The 25,020-nt window shown below is 37.4% G+C and overlaps 1 protein-coding gene across 3 annotated transcripts in view; it reads left to right on the forward strand.

The window, feature by feature from the left end:
- The window catches only part of LOC150099282 (renalase-like), a 108,450-nt gene that overhangs the window by 26,563 nt on the left and 56,867 nt on the right, over positions 1 to 25,020 (forward strand). For 2 of the 3 annotated variants that reach the window (XM_090404228.1, XM_090404229.1), the window contains exon 3: positions 8,923 to 9,023. In XM_090404228.1, the coding sequence (XP_090260354.1) occupies positions 8,923 to 9,023 (101 nt within the window). Of the gene's footprint in view, positions 1 to 8,922; positions 9,063 to 25,020 lie in introns of all 3 variants that reach the window. The other variant, XM_090404227.1, reaches the window with a different exon arrangement.

Raw genomic sequence — 25,020 nt, forward strand, 5'->3', positions numbered from 1 at the left:
CAGGGTGGATAGGGATGTGATACTCTATAGTGGACAGCATGGCTTTATAAAGGGTAGGTCCTGTCTTAGTAACTTATTTACATTTTATAATGAAGTGACAGCAGAATAAATAAAGGTAATGGCGGCTATACTATGATACTGCTTGACTTTTCCAAGATATTTGATAGAATACCACATGGAAAACTATTACAAAAATTGGAGAGAATGGGAATGGATATGAGGCTAGTACCTTGGATTGGGGGTTGACTGACACACACCATTGAGGTACTTACTAGGTACCTGAAAAGTACCTAGTACTGAAATCTGAGTACCTCAGAGTTCAGTACTAGGGCCACTACTCTTTAATTTGTATATCTGACATAGGGAAAGATTTAAGAGCAGATATTCAGCTGTTTGCTGATAATACAAAACTGGGGAGAACAATAGTTGATAAAGGTGATGTAGATATCTTGCAGGATGAGTTAAATAAATTGGCATTGTCAATTTAATGTTGCAAAATGTCAGGTTATGCACTACGGATTGAAAAGGTTGCATATGGTGTATCATATGCAACTTCCTGTTAGTTTGCAGGAAATTGATGAGACTAGGGACTTGGGGATAATGGTGAATAAAGAGTTAAAATTCAAAGGGCATGTTGCAAAAGTTGGTAAAATCGCTCAATCAATTGCTTGGTTGTTGAAAAGCATGCTAACAAGTAAAGATAAGGAAGTTATTATCCCTCTTTATAACGCTATGATTCAGCCATATCTTGACTACTATGAGCACCTCCTGGTCACCTGGGTTTCTTGGGGACCAGGAGGTGGTCGAAAAGATTCCGAAACCAGAGACAAGTGACCAAGATGGTGATAGGTCTGTGGAATACTCCCTACAAGTATAGCTTGAGTGTTTGTGGATTAAAAAGTTTAGTTGATAGGACATATAGAAACTTTTAAGATATTAAATGGGTTTTATAGAATTGATGCAAATGAAATTTTGAATATATGACAAATAGTTAGAGAACTGAGGACCATCTGTGGAAGTTATGCAGGAGTGTGGTTAGTAGGGGTGTGCTGACCAGATTTTTTATATGGCGAGTGGTAAGCAAGTGAGTGGAATGGATTGCCAGAATTGGAATCCTATCATATCTCTCCTTAAATCCCTGACAAACGGATTTAAGGAGAGATATGATAGGATTAGTGTATGATTGTTGATTTGGGTCTCCCATGATGAGTTTCCAGACCCCATAGAGATGCCTTAAATAATAATAAGAAGAATGAAAATGAATTTATTGAGCTGTTGTGAGACAACTTCCTCAAGCAGCATGTGGCAGAAGGAACTTGAGGTCACAGAGCGTTATATTTGATTATAGTGTTGGAGGTTGTTTCAGTTAAAGATGTAACTATTCTGACTATGGTTGGTGACAGTGATAATGCAGTACTACTTGGGAAGTGACTAAGTTTATGAATGTTCCATTCAGAAAAGGTTACATGCTGAATTATGACCAACTGAAGAGTATACTGAGTTCAGTAGAATGGGATCAGTAGCTGAATGGGAAGAATATCGACAGTACATGGGAAGAATTTAAAAAATACTTAAATGATGCAATATCAGAATGTGTCTTGAGAGTTCGAAAAGTCATATGGATGTGTAATCTTATTAAGCAAGAGATTCATAAGAAAAGGATGCTGTCAAAGGAATACTGTGTACATAAGGATGATGTCCATTATGAAAATTATAAGCAGCATGCTAGAAGAGTCACAGCTGTTACGGAAAGCTAAGTCTGAGTATGAAAAGAAACTGGATCTTCAACCCACAAGAATTATATTATTATTATTACCCCAAGACCTCATGGAGTCGAGGCTCATCTGGGAGGCCTTTTTATCACACACACACACATAGCTCATCATACCGTGCCTTGAACACATTCAAACTCCTTGCAGACACCACACTCTCAGGCAAGACATTCCAATTATTTACAACTCTGCATGAAAAAAACCTGCCTCTCACTCCCCTACTCACACCCTCTTTATACAGTTTCCAGGGATGACCCTTTGGTTCTCCCACTATTTTCTGTAGAACTTCTTCAGCATTGATCCTATAACAACTCTTTACCGACTTGTAGGTCTCTATCATATCTCCCCTCTTCCTCCTGTCCACCAGACTCTGCATATTACATCTTCTCAATCTTTCCTCATATTCGGCATTCCAGAGGTCAGAAACTACCTTAGTCAGTCGCCTTTGGACCCTTTCCAAAATCTCTTCATCCTTCTGAAAACCAGGTGACCAAATCTGGGCACAATAGTCCATGAGCAACCTATTCAAAGCATTATACAACGGAACAAGAATTTCCCTACTTCTACAAGTCAGTGTCCTTTGCATCATTCCCAGAAGCCTTTGTGTTGTCTTCACAATTTTGGCTATGTGTCCCCTAAATTTCAGATCCTTATCCGCTATCACCCTCAGATCTCTTATTTCTTCCACCTCCAACAATATATCCTCACCAAGCATATTGATATGTTGCAATTAAAAGAAAGAATGAATATGAAAGTATAACTCTTCTAAATGCCGAATGCATGAGGGTGGCAGATGCAGAAGAGGTTGTTCAACGGAGTGCTCATTTTCTTAAAAGCTATCAATCTGATAGCTTTTAAGAAAATTTTAAGATTGATAGCTTTTAAGCTAATGAGCTCACTGCTACTTCTTCACTGCATTTTATTTATTTATTTTGTGTGCGAAGTACAGAAAATGTAACAGCATACATATAAATGATTAAAAGCATACATTTAAAGATAAAAATGCCACTTGCATAAAATATTAAACAAAAACATAAAATGTCAAATTTCACTCATCCAGTGACTAATATACTTTAAAGTTGTTTCATTACACTGCATTAAATCTTCTCCAATACATATATTATTAATGTCTATTAAGCATCATTGCAGAAGATGATCCATGGTTTGTGTTTCACCACATGAGCAGCTGTTATTGTCTGTGTAGCCCCCATCTGGCCATATTCTGCTTTGATCTGCCCATTCTGGAACGAAGTGTATTCAATGTCTTCCATCTTTGTCAGTCAAGATGTAAGCCGGAAGGAAGAGATTCATTTAAGTTCAGAGCCTCTGGAGATTGTTCTTGTCACATTGTTGACCGTGTAGCTTTTATGGAATCAACCAACAATTCCACTGAGTGAATAAAACTTTTCCTTGATCTTAGCCTGTTATGTACTGCAGCAAAGGATGCTGTTCATCATTTAGTTGTTGTTTCCGCTCATATCTACTCTGTGTAGTCCTTCTGATGTGAGGAGGTGCAATACCAGGCAGTTGAGTATAGGTGGTCAATTTCTGTTGACTTGAAGCAATCGGTAATGTGCCGACATGTTTCATTAAGAACCTTATCAATAATTTTGATATGTGATAATCTTTCCCAAAGTCAGCTGTCAAAAAGCAGAGTGCCAGTTCAGAGGTGCATAGTACTTGTGGATTTGCACCCCACTGAGATGATGTTAATCTGGGCAGAATATTATTGCATGTTTGAATTTTAGCCGCTGTCTTCTCTATGTGTCACTTATAATTTAAGGTCCTATCTAGTGTAACACCTAGGTAAGTTGGATTTGGATAATTGACCAGTTTCACACCATTCCATTCTATATTCAAATCTCTCCTCACCTCCCTTATTATTGAGATGGAAAAGACACATTTGGGTTTTACTGTGATTTGGTTTCAGTTGGTTTTCCTTATAGAAACTGTAAGGGTTTCTAACTCTTGTGTGAGCTGCTTCTCAATGTCATCAAAGGATTTTGCTTGATAAGCTATTGCCAGGTCATCTGCATATAAGAAGGTTCTTTTCTTGACTGTGGGTTTATAGGTTGGTCATTAGCATATATATTGAAGAGGAGGGGGAGATAGCACACTTCTCTGAGGTAGACCATTTTTCTGGATATGCCATCTGCTCTTTTTTCCTTGAAAATCAACAAATAATCTCCTGCTGAACAGCAGTGACCTAAATATGTACACTAACTGACAGCTGTTTCTCATGCTGTAAGATGCAGAAGAGGTTTCTTCATCCTCACTGGATGAAGAAACTAATGTATCAGGATGACGTATTAAAGCTGTTGCATAAACCGAATAAGAATTCAGCAATAGGGACTGATGGGATATTAGCACAGGTGCTAAAAGAGTGTTCAGCTGAACTGGTTATTCCTTTGACCAGGCTATATAATATGAGTCTCAGAACAGGGAAGATTCCACAGGAATGAAAAGAATGTATGGTAATCCCATTGCACATGAGTGGTGCAAAGACCAATGTATCGAACTATCGACCAAGCAGTATCTTAGGAGTGGTGGTGCAGATTTTGGAAAAATTGGTTAGGGCTTGCATTCAGAAATGGGTTGATAATGAATCTCTACTTTGCAATGAACAGTATGAGTTTACTAAGGGAAGGTCATGTTTTAGCAACTTTCTCACATTCTGTAATAATGTTACCATTGAACTAGACAAGGGGAATGGATACACCATGATACTTTTATATTTTGCTAAGGCTTTTGACAGAATACAGAATGGTAGACTGCTGCATAAATTGGAGAATATGAGTTTGGATTATACGATATTAGTGTGGATAAGAGGATAGCTGAGTGACAGATATCAAAAAGTGATATATGGGGATGTGAGTCTGCAAGATTTTAGGTAACCAGTGGTGCCACAATGAACATTGCTGTCCACTAGTTATTCAATCTGTACATTAATGATATTGGGAAGGATTTGACAGGCAACATACAACTATTTGCTTATGATACAAAGATAGAAGGGTAATCAGGAATGCTGCTGATATGCAGTACTTGCAGAATGATTTGAATAGGCTGGAATTGTAGGCATGAGAAAATGGATGCCAGTTCAATGTCAGTAAATGTGAAGTCATGCACTTTGGTGTGATTAGATATCCAGTGTCATATTATATTAGTAGGATTATGCTAGAAGACATTGATCAAGCTAGAGATGTTGGAGTGTTAGTAGATAGTAAGTTGAAGGCCATGTATAAAAGATTACAAATACAACTCAGAGGATAATTGCAAGGCTGAAACGAACTTTGACATGTGAAGAGGTTATCCCTGATCTCTGGAAGCTGTATAAGGACTGTATCAGCAAGGGAGTGAGAAGCAGGTTCTTTGCATGGAGAGTTGTGAATGATTTGAATGCATTGCCTGAGAGCATGATGTCTACAGAGAATTTGAATGTGTTTAAGGTGCGGTATGATGAGCTGTGTGTGTGTGTGTGTGTGTGTGTGTGTGTGACTCCATTGGGGTTCTTAGGATGATGATAATAATAAGGATATCATTTTGCCTCTCTACTAGTCCTTGATAGGAGACCTCACTTGGGCTATTGTGCACACGTTTGGTCTCCTGGTTGCCATGGTGATTCTGATATGGTCAAGACAGTGCAAAGGAGAGTGTTAAAAATTATATCAGGATTGTGGAATATGAAGATAGATTGAGAATTAGTAGACTGCAGACACTAGAAAACAGGAAAAAGAGGGGTGATATGATTGAGACTTATGAGTCATACAGGATTTTCAGTTGATGGAATTTTTCATTTTATGGAGGGTGGGAAAAGGACGAGAGCATCCCTGGAAGCTGAGAATGAATGCCATCAAGAAAGCAGCAAAATCTAGATTTTTCTTTTGTAGAGTGGTGCATGATTGGAATGGATTACCATTGGATGTTGTGTGTACTAGCAGTGTGAATGAATTCAAGAACAAATATGACAGCCGATGCATATAGTATGTGGCCTCCCTTGATGAGTCCCTGACTTCCTGGAGGGCTCTCTCTCTCTCTTAGAAATAATATATTCTTTTCGTTATGTATAACAATACTTAGGTTCTGAAGAAGTCACTAGTTATTGTCTATCAAAACTTGTCATTCATATTATTTTTGATTTTGTATGGTTTCCTTTTAATGATATTAAAATTCCAGTTTCACTTATATTAATTTCCTGGTCTTAGTTTCCTCTTGGTTCTTCTTTTTTCTTTTTGTTGCATTTCTACATGTACATCATGAAATGTTGAAGATTTTTATTTATTTGTCATCTATCTTATTCATTCATAAAGTAAAAAAAAGATTCAAAATAAATAAGATGGACATAAGACACACATATATCTTTCTTTCACAGTTGCATAGTCATCTGCATTCATTATAATAAAATTATGGAGACAACTGCCTTGGTAGAGTAACATATTAAATTTGATATAAACCAAAACAATTACCCGATGTTTTGACTTTCATATTATAGTCATCATCGAGTACACATGTATGTACAAAGAGACAAGCTATATTACAGTATTCATACTATGCTAAATTATCTACTTTGGGCAACCCTTAACATTACGCCTGATCTCTGGCGGAAAAAAAATTACTATAACAAAGCTGTCTCCTGTTTATCTGTTTGGCTAAAGATCACTAACATATAATTAAAAATGAAACAATATTAGTTGTGAGCAATATGTGAAATAAGAACTAAAATTTCTAGAGTCTTGAAGTGAAGGATTGTTGGTGAACTTCAAACAGAAGTTAGGTGGGTTGATTTGTGTGTCATCCATATTCTTGAAATTTTTAGGCCATCATTATTTTTTAGATTAGGATGGTTGATAAACATTTTACAGACTTCCTTAAATTTGTGTTCATACCAAGTTTTAGTATGATGCAAGGAACTGGTTCTTTTCCAGTCAATCTTGCTCTTAACAGAAAAGAGGAAATTGAGTTTCTGGATGTTAAAACATAACTAACTCACCTTCAGTTGAAAAACATCTAAATGTTTTCTACTTCTGAAATGGAATTTAAATATAAGACATTCCAGCCAAATTATATGTGTCACAATACATCCAAATGGTATTGTTCAACTTCTTGTCCTCCATTTTTCATTTCATCTGTCTCTGTGCTTTGGAACAGTCTTCCTCACACAGTTTTTCCTTAGTACTTCAACCTTCATTCATTCAAAAAACATAGTCAGGTTCTAATTATAATGAGGAGCCAAAGGCTTCAATTCGGCAACATGAACTTATTTAAGTTAAGGGATATTATATCCCATATTGTTTCTTAGCCGAATAAGAAACTCAAAGAGTTTCATGCCGAATATAGAAACTATATAAAGTTCGGCGATTCCAAGTGTAAGCAAATACCTGGATAAAGCAGCAACTGACCCTTGAAGGTAGTGCAAGCTGAGGCAACTCATACAAAGGGTGGAGCAAGCTCCGATCACTATTCTTGATATTTACCCATAATGTGAACTTAACTCCCAGGAGCTGTATTATTGTTCAACATTATGAGAGAAGGTCACTACCCAGACCGGTTTCGACCTTTTTTGAGGTCTCATCAGTGAATAGGTAGACCATTCCTTCTGATAGAAGGGATGTAAGTTCTGTTCGCTACAAACTTGGTATTAACTTGGTCTACCTACTCACTGATGAGACCTCAAAAAAGGTCGAAACCGGTCTGGGTAGTGACCTTCTCTCATAATGTTGAACAATAATATAGCTCCTAGGAGTTAAGTTCACATTATGGGTAAATATCAAAAATAGTGATCAGAGCTTGCTCCATCCTTTGTATGAGTTGCCTCAGCTTGCACTACCTTCAAGGGTCAGTTGCTGCTCTATCCAGGTATTTACTTACGTTTGGAATCGCCGAACTTTATACAGTTTCTATATTCAGCATGGAACTCTTTGAGTTTCTTATTCGGCTAAGAAACAATATGGGATATAATATCCCTTAACTTAAATAAGTTCATGTCGCCGAATTGAAGCCTTTGGCTCTTCATTATAATTAGTAATGTAATAGGACACCTCTTCTCATAGAAGGGATGTAAGTTCTGTTCGCTACAAACTTGGTATTAACTTGGTCTACCTACTTACTGATGAGACCTCAAAAAAGGTCAAAACTGGTCTGGGTAGTGACCTTCTCTCATAATGTTGAACAATAATACAGCTCCTAGGAGTTAAGTTCACATTATGGGTAAATATCAAGAATAGTGATCGGAGCTTGCTCCACCCATTGTATGAGTTGCCTCAGCTTGCACTACTTTCAAGGGTCAGTTGCTGCTCTATCCAGGTATTTGCTTACGCTTGGAATCGCCGAACTTTATATAGTTTCTATATTCAGTTAAGAAACAATATGGGATATAATATCTCTTAACTTAAATATAGTCAGGTTCCTTCTTTCCTCATGATCATATCACTTGCCCACACACTCACAGCACTGGTGTGCAATAGATATTGCAACCTTATTGCAACCTCTCATGTGTGGGTTTGATATTAAAAAAAAAAAATAAATAAATAAATAAAATAAATAAATGCAATTAAAACTCATGTGGAAAAGGTACAGAGGCAGATAACAAAGATAGTATCAGGACTGTACAATGTTAGTTATGAGGATCGGCTGAGGGAATGTAGACTGCAGAGTTTGGTTGATAGAAGAAGGAGAGGTGATATGATTGAGACTTTTAAGCTGTTGAGCGGTAGTTACAGGGTTGACACTGGGGAGTTCTTTTGCTTGGTGGAACAGTGGGAAGGAACAATGACAAGGGGCCATCCCTGGGAGTTATGAAAGGAAGCTGTGAGCAAGAGGGTGAGGAGTGGTTTCTTTGTATGGAGGGTGGTTGAGCCGTGGAATGCTTTGCCTGATAGAGTGGTGAGAGCAAGAATGGCCAATGAGTTCAAGTAGTGGTATGATAGACTGTGTTGCCTAGGAAGGACCTCCCATGATGAATCTTTTGACTCCATGGGGGCCTGAATAATAATAATATTGAAACATACCAAGCATTTAGAATAATATTGGGCTTAATAGCTCATCTTGAGTAGTTGAATAATTAACTTTGGACCCTGTCAAATGGAAGTAGTGATTCATAGAATGTATGGATTTACATGTCTCATATATTGTTTTAATAAATTGATTTTTCTAGGTTTTATGATAAATTAATTGAAGGTCAAATGCTGGTCCCTTGTTCAGAAAAAATAGAAGGTACAAAAAACTCACATTCACTAAGATATGTGGCTCCAAAAGGTATTTCTTCAGTGGTTCAATATTTTTTTGATACATCAGGTAATCTTAATTTTTGTACTTAAAATATTCTGAATGATCATTATATTAGTACTTGCACATCTATATATTGTGGATTGGAGATCTGACTCCATGCTTTTTTTTTTTTTTTGCCCAGATAGAAGCATTAAAATGTCTAACATTCATGTAAATTGATTAATCTTAGCACTATGCATGTTGAAGTTTTATTAGCATATACTTTATCTCTGTATCAAACTGAGAGTCAAAATAAACATCAGAATTGGTTTTGTCATCACTGCTGATCTATAACTGACTTGTACCTAATGACAATTACTTTCTAAGATGATACTGACTGATTCATATCCACTGTCAAAATTGTGAGCTGGTGATTTGATTATTAGAGGTGTGGTGAATGAAAAGATGCACAAGGCTTGTTTTCTGGGAGATAAAATGAATATTAAATAAAATAAAATGAAGATTGAGGTATTGAGATTGAATATGAGGAGTAAGTGAGCAAAGAGTTGATAGTGGGAACAAATAAAAATGACTTGACTGTCAACAAAGAGAATGTAAGACTGGATATCAGGAAGTTGTTGAGAAGGATAAAAAATAATAGCATGATAGGAAAGGTAGTCAGTGTGTTGCCCAGGTATGACAGTGATGAGATGAAGTGGAGAGCAAGGATTATGAATATGTTAGCAGAAATGTGTGAAGTTTGACAGAATAATTGAACTGATGTATAAAACTGATGGACTGCATTTGAATGGTTCTGTTGTGAGTTATTTGGAGTGACTGCTGCTGGAAGGGAGAGAGTAATAAGTTCAGAGAATGGATCTGAGCAAATAAGAAGGAAGAGCAGAAGAGTAAGGAAGAATTGAAGTGGTGCATATGGATGAAGAAGTGGGTAGCAGGCAATTGTAGAGAATGAGAGAACAAGTGTGGAGAACAAACAGGGAAAAGGAGAAGGGACTCGCAGTGGACAGGAGAACACAGTGCGAAAAATTCAGTGCTCAAAGAGAAAGTGAGTAGACAAGTCAGGAATGAGATGGCCAAGGATATAAGGTGGGGGGCGGAAACAGTTGGGTTTGAAGGGAGTACTGTGATGGGTAATGAGAGAGGAGAAGCCATAGAGAATCCACATCATATAAGCAGTACCAGTGAAACTGGTTATAGATTCAGAAATCAACTGTTATATCTTCATATGAATGCTAGAAGTATCAGAAACAAGGGAAATGAAATGGTTGCATTGATTGAGATTGTTCACCGAAAAATTGGTGAAATAAGTGCGACGTTGGATGAGGATGACATCCTGATAAGAATAGAGATGGAAGAGTACAATGTTTTTTGTGAATATAAAAAGGGTAAAGAGGGAGGTGGAGTGCTGTTGATGATAGAAAAGGAATTATGGCCAAATGAGGTGAAGATGCAAGGGAAAATAGTGACAGTGGTTTTCAGCCAGCATGGTAGAAGTGAATGGAATGAAAACTTAGCCAGATATTGTTATAGACCTGGCAATGTGTGTGTGGAGAGTACTGATCATGAAATACATAAGCAAATTAGCCAAGCAAATAGGAGGAAAAGGGTGATCATTGTGGGTGATTTTAATTATGGCAATATAGATTGGGATGATGATGAGATGGTGAGATGATGCAGGACAACTACCCCAGACAGTATGTAGCAGAGGGCATTCGAGGATTGAGGGTTTTGGATTTGATCATCTCACCAGACGATGTCATTATAAATGAGGTATCAAATCTCTCTCCAGTTGGTGAGAGTGACCAGGATTACCTGGGTTGTTGCCAGCCATGTAAGGGCTTCTGTGAAGAAAGGATATATTTGGAACTACAAGGATATGAGAAGCTCAGGAGACATCTTGCAAGTGTAGCATGGAATGAGAAGTTAGGCAGAAAGGGAAACTTGGATGATATTTAAGAACTATCTAATAGAAGCAATGTCTAAATGTATTCCAAAGTCAGGAGGGTAAATAATTTACATGAGAAATGGATGAATGAAGAGATTAAGCTTGCAATACAGAGAAAGAAGGCATTTTGGATGTAACATAAGATGAGTGGTAATAATCAATTCCATGAGGAGTATAAAGAATGGGCAAGGATGGTGACTAAGTTGGTAAAAGTAACAAAAGTGCAGTATGAGCAGCAGTTAGATAATGAAGCCGAAAAAAAAAAAACCTAGGGAGTTCTTACGATATGTAGCCAGCAAAAAACAAACAAACAATGATTATGGTAGAATGAATTAATTGGAAAGAATGGTATTCATGAGCACTTCATAAATGTCTTCCACCCTTGTGAATGTGACATCAATCTAATCATCTACTGCTCTCAAACTCATGGAGAGTTTGAGAGTAGTAGATGATCAGGAGGCAACCTGACTGTAAGTTAACAAGAAGGTGATCAGAGGGGACAACAGCAAATTAATAATAATGTGGAATTGAGTAAACTAGATATTAATAAGACTGTGGGACTTAATGATATATCACCGTGTAATTTGAAGGAATGTGCCAGAGTTTACATCTGCCTTGGCATATTTGTTTAATATGAGTCTTGCATTTGGTTAAGTTCCAAAGGAATGGAAGGAAGGCAAGATTGTACCACTTCATAAGGGAGGAGACAAGAATTCCAGCATCAAATGATAGGACAATCTCTGTGTCATGTCTTGTAGTTGAGAGGTTTGTTGACGGAAGTTTTTTCACTTGGCTATGCTACCAATTATATATTTGGTTTAATTCTTTATCTAAGTGTATGCAAACAAAGTTTGCGCCTGAAGTATTTTCTGGACTGCCTCAACTCGTGGCAAAGGTGGTATAAGTTCTCATACCCAGACCGGTTTTGACCTTTATTGAGGTCTCATCAGTGGGAGCCAGACCCAGAGGTGGTGATACTAAGATGGAAGTAATGGAGAAGTCATATTTCCATATCATCACGAACCATGGGCTCACTGTCTGTTGGTCTCCAATGCCGTCTTCACTTCTTCCACCTTTCTTTGTCCAGTGCACAGTGTCGCAGTTTCTGTACATCCATTCCACACCAGTCCTTTATATTGTCTATCCATTCTCTGTATGGTCTACCTCTTCTGTTTAAACCATCCAAAATACCAAACATAAATGTCTTTATCTTCCGGTCCTCACTCATTCTACAGATGTGTCCAAATAATTGCAGCTTCTTTTTTATAATCTTCTGCATTAGTTTTTCTCTTTTGGCTGTATCTTCTGATAGAGCTCTTCATTTATGATTTTCTCTACCCATTCTATTCTTAAAATCTTCCTGTAGCAAGTTCTTTCAAATGCCAAAATTCTTTTTTCTTGATTACTTATTTATTATCCATGTCTCAGATCCATACAGTACGCTGCTAAAGAAGCATGTTTCCAGTACTTTTAGTTTTGTTTGCAGGCTGATTACTTTACTTTTCCAGATGTTATCCATGGCCTTCATATTTGTTCTGTTCTTCCATTTGCAATCCTGATCTTTATTTCTTTTTTACAGTCCAAATCATACCTCATTTTACTTCTCCAAATATGTGAGTTGTTCTACATTTTCTATATCAATTCCATCCACTTGTATCTTTTGTTTCATGTTCTTCTCACCAAATACCATTGTCTTTGTTTTTTCCAAGTTCATAACAGGTCCAAATCTCTTCCCTTCCTCATTTAACAGGTTCAGTGTTTTTTGTGGCTCTCTTTCGTCTTCTTCAACAATAACAATGTCATCTGCAAATCTCAGATTAAATTCTCATTCCGTATGCAGATATTCCTTTTGCATCTTCCTTCAGTTTGTCCATTGCTCTTTCTAAATGTGCGATGAAAATGCTTGGTAATATTGGGTCCCCCCTGTCTAGTACCTCTGCTTGTTCTAAACCATTTCTTCAAATCATCACCTATTCTAACTGCTACAACTGCATTCTGATAAATATCTTTTAATATAACTATTAGTTTTTTTATCAATTCCATAGGATTCCAAAACTGCTAATGTAACTTTCTGGTCAATATTTCCATATGCCAGTTGCCAAAAGGTGTCACACCTTATTATTAAAATTCTCTGGATTAGAGATAAGTTGATGGAAGTTTTTCATTTGGCTATGCTACCAATTACAGGGTGTTCGGGATAAATTTGACATATTTATAATTAATTATATTTTTCCGTAAGTTACATGTATTAACACACACTTCTCTTCATTTAAAAGTTTGGACCCTTCTTCATTCACATACAAGATGTCAGAAAGGATGGATAGCTGGAACCCACCTGAATCATGGAAGAGAATAACTTGTATCATGATGATTCGTGCCCGCCATCAAAATAAGGATATTATGACTGCTGCCCAATGCTCACTGAATACAGTAAAAACAATCAGGCATGAACTAGAGACTTGCAATGGTGACTACGAGGATGTAGCAAGAAGAAAGATCCCTAGCAGACGATCTGATTGCGTTCGTACAGCAGAATTCCTCGCAAATCTGCAGGAACAGGTGTTGAAGAACCCTGGCATTGGAATTCGGGCTTTGTTCGTGGAGTTGCTAACTGTAGTCAAGCCCTGGATAACAAGGGTAGGCAATGGTAGGCCGTATGTATGGCAGCAGGATTCGGCCCCTTGCCACACCTCTGGGAAAAGTCAAAAATGGTTGTCTGAAAATTTCTACGACTTCACCAGTCCAAATGTTTGGCCTCCAAACTCCCCAGACCTTAACCCCATGGATTATTTTGTATGGGGCGCAGTTGAAAAAGACACCAATCGCACTTCCAGTAATACAAAAGCCCAGTTAATGGATAAAATTAAAACAGTTTTTGCGGCCCTTCCCAGGGAGACTGTAGCATCAGCTTGTTCGAGGTTCCGAAGCAGAATTGAAGCTGTGATCGATGCTAATGGTGGTTATTTTGAGTAAATCTTGTTGATAGTATTGTAATTAACTCTGCCTGTAATGTTTTTTTGTCAATTCATTAAATTTAATAGATACAAAGAAGATTTTCTTTTTCCTTACGAAACTGTCAAATTTATCCCGAACACCCTGTATATATTTAGTTTAATCCTTTATCCAAGTGTAAGCAAACAAAGTTTATGCCTGAAGTATTTTCAGGCCTGGGACAACTCATGGCAAAGATGGTATAAGTTCTCATCACTTGCCTTAGCAATAAGTATCACCCAGAGTATCACCACCTCTGGGTCTGGCTCCCACTGATGAGACCTCAATAAAGTTGTCATCACTTGCCTTAGTGATGAGAACTCCCACAAGTTGCCCCAGTCCTGAAAATACTTCGGGCACAAACTTTGTTTGCTTACACTTGGATAAAGGATTAAATCAAATATATAATTGGTAGCATAGCCAAGTGAAAAAACTTCCATCAACTTATCTCTAATCCAGAGAATTTTAATAATAATGTGTGAGACCTTTTGGCAACTGGCATATGGAAATATGACTTCTCCATTACTTCCATCTTAGTATCACCACCTCTGGGTCTGGCTCCCACTGATGAGACCTCAATAAAGGTTGAAACCGGTCTGGGTAGTATGCAGGCATGTATAATGCTATGCATTAAGGAAATCCTTCCCTTAATGCATAGCATTATACATGCCTGCAAGGAGATGTGCTTTGCATTATGGGATACTAAGATAAGTGATGAGAACTTATACCACCTTTGCAATGAGTTTCCCCAGTCCTGAAAATACTTCAGGTGCAAACTTTGTTTGTTTACACTTGCATAAAGGATTAAACCAAACATATGATTGGTAGTTGAGAAGTTATTGAGAACCAGGTTCCAGAATTTGGCTGACAACAGTGGTATTATGGATGAATGAATGGGGTTGAATGAAGATGATATTGTAATGGGAGGGGGGAGGTGCTGCTGATGATAGCAGAGGAATTAAGTCCATGTAAGATAGACATGAAAGGAGGAAATAGTGGCAATGGTTTTGAAGCAGTGTGGTGTAACGTGGAGGTTGAGAGGAAGACATATTTAGTTGGATGTTGCTATAGCCCTAGAATGTGGAGGTTGGTGATGAAGAAATGTATAAACAACTTGGATTAGTGAACAAAGGAAGGGTAATTATTATGGGTGACTTTAATTATGGTGGTATAGATTGAAATGAAGAGATACCATTTGGGAATAAGGAAAATGAATTTCTCGAGTTCTTGAGAGATTAATATTTCAAGCAGCATGTATAGGGGCATGCAAGGATTGAGAGTTCTAGATCTGATCATTTCATCAGAGGGTGTAATTGTGAGATGAGTTTCACACTTTCCTGCAGTTGGTGAAAGTGATCATGAAGTAATCACCTGAGTTGTGGCAAGTCATATGCAGACTCTTGTGTGGAAGGGATATTTATGAAATATAAGGCTAGTGATAATGACAAGCTTAGGAGACAGCTTGGAGCTATAACATGGAACGAGGAGTTGAACGGTAAGGAAATAAACTGCATGAGAACTGACAAAAGAAATACATAACAGCATCACTGTGTGAATGTATTCTGAAGGCCAAAAGCTGAATAAGGTAGGTGTAAAATGGATGAATGTGGAGCTTAAGCATGAAATCTGGAAAACAAAAGTACTTTGGAGGAAGTACAAGATGAATAATGGTAATAATCAGTCACATGAAGAGTATAAAGAATAAGCCAGGAAAGTGACTCAGTTAGTAAGGAAAACAAAAGTAGAGTATAAGCAGAAATTGCAAATCAGGCAAAGAAAAACCCTAGAGTTTTTTTAGATATGTGGCAAGTAGAAGGAAGAATGATCATGGTAAGATGAAGTTAATGGATGGGTGTGGTAGAATGATAACTGCTGCAGAAGACATTGTTGAGATATTCAATTGATCAATTTATAATGGTGTTTCATCCTGACAAGGGTGAAATCATGAGGAAATTAAGTGTGGAGGGGATGGCTTAATTGTGAATGGGCAGGAGGTATTTGAAGAAATGAATAACCTTTATGTCAATAAGGTGATAGGATTTGATGACATATCACCATGCATCTTAAGAGAATGTTCCAGGGAATTGGTAGTAGCATTGGCATGCCTGTTTAATAAAAGTCTTACAACAGCACAAGTTCTAAGGGAGTGGAAGGAGGATAAAATTGTTCTGCTGCATAAAGGTGGCGATAAGGCTGTAGCTTTAAATTATAGGCCGGTCTGTATATGTGGAGTTGTGGTGAAGGTACTGGAGAGATTGGTGAGAGGTAGGATACAGAAACGGGTTGATAACAGCAGTATTCTCTGTGGTTATCAGCATGGTTTGTTAAGGGGAGATCATGTTTCACTAATTTACTTATGTACTATAACAAGATGACATATACCTTGGACAGGGGGAGATGCATATATATAGTGTTCTACTTAGATTTTACAAAGGCTTTTGATAGATTGCCACAGGACAAACTCTTAAATAAATTGAAACAGATGGGATTGGATAACAGACTTCTGAGTTGAATCATTGACTGGCTGTCTGATAGGTACCAGAAAGTTGTATATGGGGGCGCAATATCCAGAAAGAGAAAGGTCACTATTGGTGTGCCCCAGGGGTCAGTTTTGGAGCCATTGTTATTCAGTTTGTATGTTAATGATATTGGGATGGGTTTAACTAGTGATATGCAGCTGTTTGCAGATGATGCAAAACTGGGGAGAGTAATGCAGTCAAGTAGATGGCCTTATAAGAAGACTTGAATAAATTGCATGAATGGACAGTAAGTGAAACTGTCAGTTCAATGTTGCATATTGTAAGGTTTTAAAATTTGGAAAACAAAGATTTTAATATTATTATTATGTGATACTTGCAAGGAGTCCAAAGACTCATCGAGGGCGGGCACCTACTCTAGAACCTAATCACAAACATCCATGACCTTGTGTGGGATTTGAACCCACAGCCTTTTGGCTGGAGAGCTGATACGCTAACCACTCGGCCAACCAGGCCAGCTGAGATGTATAATTTACATTTGGTGAAGATATAATGTTAGAGGTGGAAGAAATAAGAGATCTTGGAGTGATGTTGGATAAGAATTTGAAATTTAGAGGACACGTTGCCAAAATTTCTAAGACAATACAACAAATTCTTGCAGTGATGCAGAGGACATTGACTTGTAGAAGTAAAGAGATTCTGGTACAATTGTATCAGCCCTTGATTAGGCCACATATTCTCTGCAGATTTAGTCACTTGATTTTCAAAAGAATGAAGAAATATCAAAAATGGTCCAGAGGTGAATGACTGAAGTAGTTTGTGGTCTCTGGAATGTTGAGTATGAAGAAAGGTTGAGAAGATGCAATTTACAGTCTAGTGGATAGTAGTAGTAGGAGGAGGAGTGTTATGATAGAGATGCAACGTTGAAGAGGTTTTTCATAAAATAGTGGGAGATATGGGGGAAAAACAAGAGGTCATGCCTGGAAGGTATAAGAAGGGTATAAACAAGGGCGTGAAAAGCAGTATTTTTTGCATGGAGAGTTGTGAAAGATTGGAATGCATTGCCTGAGAGTGTGGTGTCTTCAGAGAATTTGAATGCATTTAAGGCATGGTATGATGAGCTGTATATATGATGAAAGGACATCCTGCAATGAGCCTTTGACTTCATGGGGATTGTGGGATAATAATAATAACACGTCAGGAATTTATCTCTCTCTCTCCAAGGATGCTTAACATTCCTTATACAGCTAGATCATAGTTCATCTGAATATTGATGGGATGAATTATTTTCTTATATCATTCTTATCTACAAAAGTTAGAAACCTCTTCTAGGTGAGACTGTAGACAAAGTGAAGAGCTGGGTGATGTCTATATCAGTATTCCTCGTTTCAGTAGCATTGTATGAGAAATGAGTGAATGCTGTAGAGAAATGCAGATATCATGAGGAAGGAGAGTGCGACATGGAGATTGATATAACCTTAGGAAGTAAGTGTAGCAGGATTTTAGTGATTGGGTAGATGAATGCTGAGTGTGGGTATGCTTGGAGAGAGGTACCAAGGAAGAAGTGGAATGTATGAAAAATGAATTGAGAAGCATTAAAGAAGAGAATAGGAGCGATGGAAGACTAATTGATGTGAGGTGAATAAGAGTAGTTGTGTGTGTGTGTGTGTGAGAAAGAGTTATGGGAATGATGGAAGGAGAAAATGAGAGAACCAGGGAAAGAGAGGAATTGAGAGAAAGTTGATATAGTTCAGCAGAAAGGGAAGGAGATGCTAGGAAAGCAAATAAGTGAGAGCAAGGAGGGAGAGAGCGAGAGAGAATGTGGGTTTGATGTAGGTGAGCAAGGAATAAATAGATTAGTGAGAAGTTGATGTATGAAGATTCAGTGATGCATGGTGTGCAAAAGAGAATGCCAGAGGGAGTGCTTGCCTGGAGGAATGATAGAGCATGTGATTATGATAATTAAGCAAGGTGAAAATGCAGATGAAGTGATAGTGACAGTGTAGTCTTGGATTAGGTCCAAGGCCATGAGTTAACTATAAAAAATGTAGATGAGGAATGGGAAAAATTTCCAGATGTAATTGTAGAAACAGCAGAAGAGGTATGTGGAAGGAAGCAGAAAAGCAAAAGAAACATGCTGGTGTAATTAAAGAAAAAGTCAAATTAAAAAATAGAGCTTTTCAGAGGTTTATGAAAACTAGATCAAATGATAACAGACTTATTTATAATCAGAAAAGAGCTGTGCAAAAAAATTGTTAAAGAGGAAAAGATAAAAAGCTGGACTGAATTTATACATAAGTTGGAAGCAGATGTTATTGGGAATAAAAAATGTTATTTGGACTTCTGAACAATAGAAGAAGAAATGAGGAGCCAGGTTTTTTAATACATGAAGATGGAAATCTTGTCACAACTGGAAGAGAGATTGGGATGATGTAACAACATTATTTCAGAGGTCTGTTAAATAAAGACAAAAGCCTTAGTAATATCAGTTGGAATGAATACATTGGTGGGATAATAAAGAAATAAGTCTATCGGGGTTGAAGAAGCATTAGGGATGAATGATGGAAAATCCCTTGGGATAGATGATTTGCCCATTGTACTAATTAGAGCCTCTGGTGGTAGAGGGTTGAAATAGTTATGTGACATCTTTAGACTAATCTGGAGAAAAAAGATCATCATCAAATTCCTGACATGTACCCTCAAGGGGTGTACAGGATATAATAGTACTACATGAAAAATTTACATCATTACTAACTTCCTATCTACAATTTTTCGCTAAATCAGTCTATTACTTGTCAAGAATCCAATATTATCATTATCAGATCTTATATTTCTATCGTCTAAGGCACATTGTACCATATCAATCCACCTATATCTTGATCTTCCTCTGGGTCGTTTTCCTGCCAACCTGGCAGAGAACACTTGTTTTGCTAATCTTTCCTCACCCATTCTGTTTAAGTGACCATACCACCTGAGATTAGCTATGCTAATGCATTCCTGGATGCTGACAATGTCAAGTTCTTTCCTAATATCCTCGTTTTTAATCTGATATTGCCATTGATGCCATCTGTTCATGCCTCTAATCTTTCTCACGACTCGCATATTTGCAGTCTCTAGTCTTTGGTCAAGTGTTTTACTTCTGACCCAGCTCTCAGATCCATAAGTTAAAAAAACTGGTTTGAACACTGTCTTGTATATAGCTAATTTAGTGTTCCGACTAATTTCTCTCTTATTCCATATGAATTTATTCAATTGACTTCCTACTATACCAGCTTTGTTGATTCTGTTGTCTATTTCCATATTTAATTTACCATCTTCACTAAAAATCGTGCCTAAGTAGCTGAAATGTTTTACTTGTTCCACAGGTTCCCCGTTCACAACACAGTTGACATTTTCAACAATTCTACCTATTTTCATTGTCTTTGTCTTTTTAATGCTGACCTTCATACCATATCTATTACAACAGTTATTCAATTTAGTCAGGGAATCTTACAAACTAGTAGCGGATTTATTCAGAAGTATAACATTGTCCGCAGAAAGCAAAGAGCTGACATTAACATCTCCAATTCTGATAACATGTTTAATACCACATTCCTTCATAATGTGATCCATATAGATAATGAATAACAGAGGGGATAATGTACATCCTTGTCTCACACCAGATTTAACATTAAACCATCTTCCAGTACATCCTTCAATTCTAACTGCCGAATTACAACTCAAATACAGACTAAGTATTGCTTGATATAATGCCCCCATTGACACCATATAACTGTAGCGTATTGAATAGCTCCTTTCTTGGCACCTTGTCATATGCTTTTTCCAGATTGACAAAACTTAAATACAGATCTTTGTTATATTCCCATGCTTTCTCGACTGTTTGTCATAAAGTGAAGATATGATCCTGACAGCCTCTATTTGTCTTGAATCCAGCTTGTTCACCGAGCTTTCATTCCACAATTCTTCTCAACTGTTTCTCAAGTATACTGGCATAGATCTTGCCAGGAACACTCAGTAGGGAAATACCTCTGTAATTCTCACATTCAGTTTTATTTCCCTTTTTATATATGGGCACTATTAGAGCTCTATTCCAATCATAGAGAATTCGTCCCTCTGTCCAGGCTTTCTGAACTATGCAGTGCAACCACTATAAGACTTTTATACCACCATACTTCAGCATTTCTGGTCGAATATCATCTACTCCTGCTGCCTTTCCACATATCAAGCCTTTGATGGCTTTTTCTACTTAAAGTATGGATATGTATTCCTGACTGTATGCCTGTTGAGTGTTTTTTACCACTGTGCTATCACTGCTTGTATCATGTAGTAATTTTTCGAAGTAATTACTCCATACTTCAAGGATATCTTTTTCTCCTGTTTTCATGTCACCTTTGTCATCTCTAACTCTTTTTACAGCACTCTCTCCTCCATTTCTAAGCTTCTTCAACAACCTCCAGAATATCTTACCACCTTCTTGATACTTATTTTCTATGTTCTTTCCAAAGTCTTCCCATGACTTTTGTTTAGCTAATTTTACATGGTGTTTCGCTTTCTTACATTTGTCTCTGTATTGTCTAAGAGCAAAAGCTGACATATTTGCCATTAACTTTTGATATGATTTCTTCTTTTCCTTCATTGCCTCTTTAACTTCCTGTGTCCACCATGGACTCCTGATTTTTCTATCCTTGCAGACAACCTCACCACATGCCTCTCTGGCTGAATCAATCAGGGTTTTCTTCAAGGCTTGCCACTGAATCTCCAAGGTTTGGTCCCTGTTCTCAAACTCTTTCATTTTTTCTTCAATAATCTTTGTGTATGTTAGTCTACAGTTTACATCTGAGAGCTGCTCAACTTTTATTCGCTTTAAAACTTTCTTACATGTTATTCTTTTCAATATGAAATTCAATTTTATCCTGCTCAAGACTAAATAGTGATTGCTTCCAATTTCAAATCCTCTGTATGCTCTGGTGTCCTGCACCAGGAGAAAACATCAATATCAACAATAACATAGTCAATGAGACTTTTCTTATTCCTTGCCTCTTCTCTTCATGTAAATTTGTGCACCTTTTTATGTTGAAACATGGTGTTTGTAATAACCAGTCCATGGCCTGAGCAGAAATCTAATGGGTATTTGCCATTATTATTAGCTTTGCTCATTTCTCCAAATTTTCCCAAAATATTTTTGTATATCTGACAATCATTTCCTACTCTGCTATTTAGAAATGTTGGTCCCCAACAAGAACCAACTTTTCATTTTTCATTGTGTAAGTTGCTTTTTCTAAAGCCTCAAAAAACTCCTCCACTTCTACCTTAGTAGAACCTTCTGTGGGACCATAGGCACAAATAAGTCTTATTGTCCAGTTTCCCATTCTCATATTTGCCCACATCACTCTACTTGAGACTGCCTGCCATTCAAGAAGATTAGCCTCGTATTTTGTGTTGAATACTACGGCTACTCCTTCTTTTCCTTGATTGTCATTGCCTGAATATAACATTTTGTATTTATTGCTCAGAAAGATCTCACCAGTTTTTGTCTTTTTTTGTTTCAGTCACCCCTATTATGTTCATCTGGTACTTATCTAATTCCTCAGCTAGCTCCATTTCTTTGCCATTCAGGCTTCTTATGTTGATAGTACCGATCTTTAACTCTCGTGATGTTGAGTTGGGGTATGTTTTCAGATTTGTTCCCGTAGCTGGCTTTTCGCTGTTTGCCCTGGTTCTCTGGCGAAAACAACGGGGGGCCTTGTTTAACTGGGCAACAACCCAGCTGGCATGAAATTTTGTCATGTTGTACCATCATTTTTTATTTTGGTTTAACCAATAAGAATACAATCTGGTCGGCTAAATCCCAAATTGCCAGCCCATCCTCGTCCGTTCAGTATCCAAATAGATACCCAACAGGGTGCACCATGAGATGAGGATTGGACATTAGGTCAGAAGCCCTGGTCGGTTCTCTGCATTCCTTTAAAGGCTATGTGGAGGTCTCCTCTCAGTTATACAGCTTTGACCCTTAAGCACCCTGGAGAAAAAAAGATGTTGATTGCAATGTGTTTGACAAGGGTTGACAAGGGTGTTAGAGCTAGGTTCTTTACTTGGAGAGTGGTGAATGAGTGGAATAAGCTTCCAGAGTCTGTTGTGGGTGCTACGACCGTGAATGAGTTCAAGGCAAGGTATGATAGATACTGTGTGAATGTTGAATAGTTGTTCTTGACATGATGTTACGGCCTCCCTCGATGAGTCTGTCGACTCCTTGGAGTTTCCTGGAACAATAATAATAATAATACCAGATGATTGGACAAGCGGATTATTGTTCCAATATATAAAGGAGACTTAAGAAGCAGGTGTAGTTATAAAGGAATAATATTATTGTGCCACTGTGCAGAGATATATGAAAGGATAAAGGCAACAAGAATAAGAGACAAAATAGAGTAGAGCAGTTAAGTTTTAGTAAAGGGCAATCAATTATTGATCTGATTTTTACTGTAATAGAAATGATGGAAAGACAGTGTCGATTTGGAAAGAGTCTCTTTATGGCATTTCTTGATTTGGAAAAAGCCCTTGATTGGGTTCAAGGAGAAAAAGTCTGGAAGAAAGTTTGGAAAAGATAGAAAAAGAAGAAATAGTCATGATAAAGAATATATATGTTAAGTCTAAGAGCTGTGCAAAGATTAAATTTGGTAATTTGGAGTTATTTCCACTTAAAATGGACTGCAACAAGGAAGTTTGCTATCTCTGTTGCTGTCCATTGTGGTGATGAATAGTGTCCAAGATATGGTTAATGACCAGAAAGGAGGAAACAGCTGTGCTTGCAGATTATGTGGATTTGGGTACATTCAGAAGAAAGTGGACAAATGGAATAGCTTGACACAGAATTATGGATTACATATTAATAGTAGAAAGAGTGAGAACATAGTTTTAAATCATAGAAATGTAAACATAAAAAAGTGTTAGACTCAATGGGCAAGATTTGAAGAGTAAATGAGAACATCTATCTTGGAAGTATATTTTCTAGTGACAGACCAGAAGATAATGAGGATATGACTAGATCAAACTTTTTTTAACAGTGTAACTAGTCCATTCTAAGCCAGTGTGGTTCCATTTAACAAAACTCACTTTTTGCCCATTTTGACATTTGCATCAGAGACATGGAGACTAACAAAAAGAGTGAATAGAATACAAGCAATGGAAATGAAAGTTTTAAGGACAGTGTCGGTAAAAACAAGGAAAGACAGAATAAGAAATGTGAACATCAGGAATAATTTAAGATGTAGCAGAAAAGTGTGAGATGGGAGATAGGCAGCATATTTCTTAGATATGATAATGCAGAGTCGAGATGAAAATCAGCAGTAATGAATGAAATGATAAGAATAATGTGTCGAAAGAGAGACTTAGATCATGTGGATGCCTGGAGTTCATTTGATGATAGAAGAGAATTGTATTTGAGATGTGGACTGCATTGAATATGGAAGGAATGTGTCTGGAGAGATGATTGTTCTCTGGACAAGTGAGAGTGTCAGGGAAGGGAAACTAGAGTTGCCAGGAGGATGAACAAGGATGGCCTCTTGTAGGGATAGTCACTTGGGAGATAGGAAACTACATGGTACATTGCAGAGTCAAATAGAGTTTAATACAGACTGACACTAGTGCTAATGCTAACAGTTCATTTCATTTATTCCTGATACTCCTGGCATATGTATCAGAAATAAAAAAAAATGAATTTGGAAGGAAATAGTACTGCTGATTTTGAGAGCATATGGTGTGAGCTGGAGGTAGGTAGGATATGATATTTATTAGGTGTTACTATAGGACAGGGAAAACAGAAGGTGAAGAGTAGAAGAATGTTTAGACAGAATTGGCAAGTGCAAAATGAGCAGTGAGTATGGGAAATTTTAACTACAGCAGTACAAATTGGGAAGAGGAAGTGGCATATAGTGATGATTTACATCACTATATGCCATTGCAGTGATGATTATAACCGAGGTATTATCTTTGTTCCTGGTTTGGTTGGAGAGAGTGACCATGTACTCTTCACTTGGAGAATGAATAGGCTGTGGAGACAAGATATCAGAGAAAAAGGAATTTATGTGAAATTGTAAGGCAGGTGACTATACTTCATTTAGAAATTAGCTTGAAGGAGTACAACAGATGGAAGAAATAGAAAGGAGTGATGTCACTGGTAGTGCCCAGGAACTAGTGAAGAAATATTCATTAGCAGCAGTAGCAAGTTGTATACTCAAAGTGCAAAAGATAACACACTTTGGTGTAAAGTGGATGACTAATTAAATCTAACAGGAAATGCAAATGAAAAAGAGGTTATGGAAAAAGTATCAAGAGAGGAATAAAGAGCAGTTGCATGAGGAATATAAGACTCAGGCCAGGAAAGTGACTAACATACTAAGGCAGAGAAAACTGGATAAGAAAATCAGTCCTTTGATTCAAGAGATATCCTAGGAACCTTGTTTGTTACATAGCCAGGATGATGAGGAGAAATGATTTTGGAAGAGTGACATTGTTAGATGAAATTGAAGTCAAGTGACAGATGCAGGTGACATAGTGGAGTTGTTTAATGCTTACTTTATTGGGGTGTTCATCCTGGAAGGTTTTATTACTG

This window comes from Typopeltis vanoorti, chromosome 14 (genome assembly GCF_054136105.1).
Source record: "Typopeltis vanoorti isolate ZY-2024b chromosome 14, IOZ_Tvanoo_1.0, whole genome shotgun sequence".
NCBI lineage: Eukaryota > Metazoa > Arthropoda > Arachnida > Uropygi > Thelyphonidae > Typopeltis > Typopeltis vanoorti.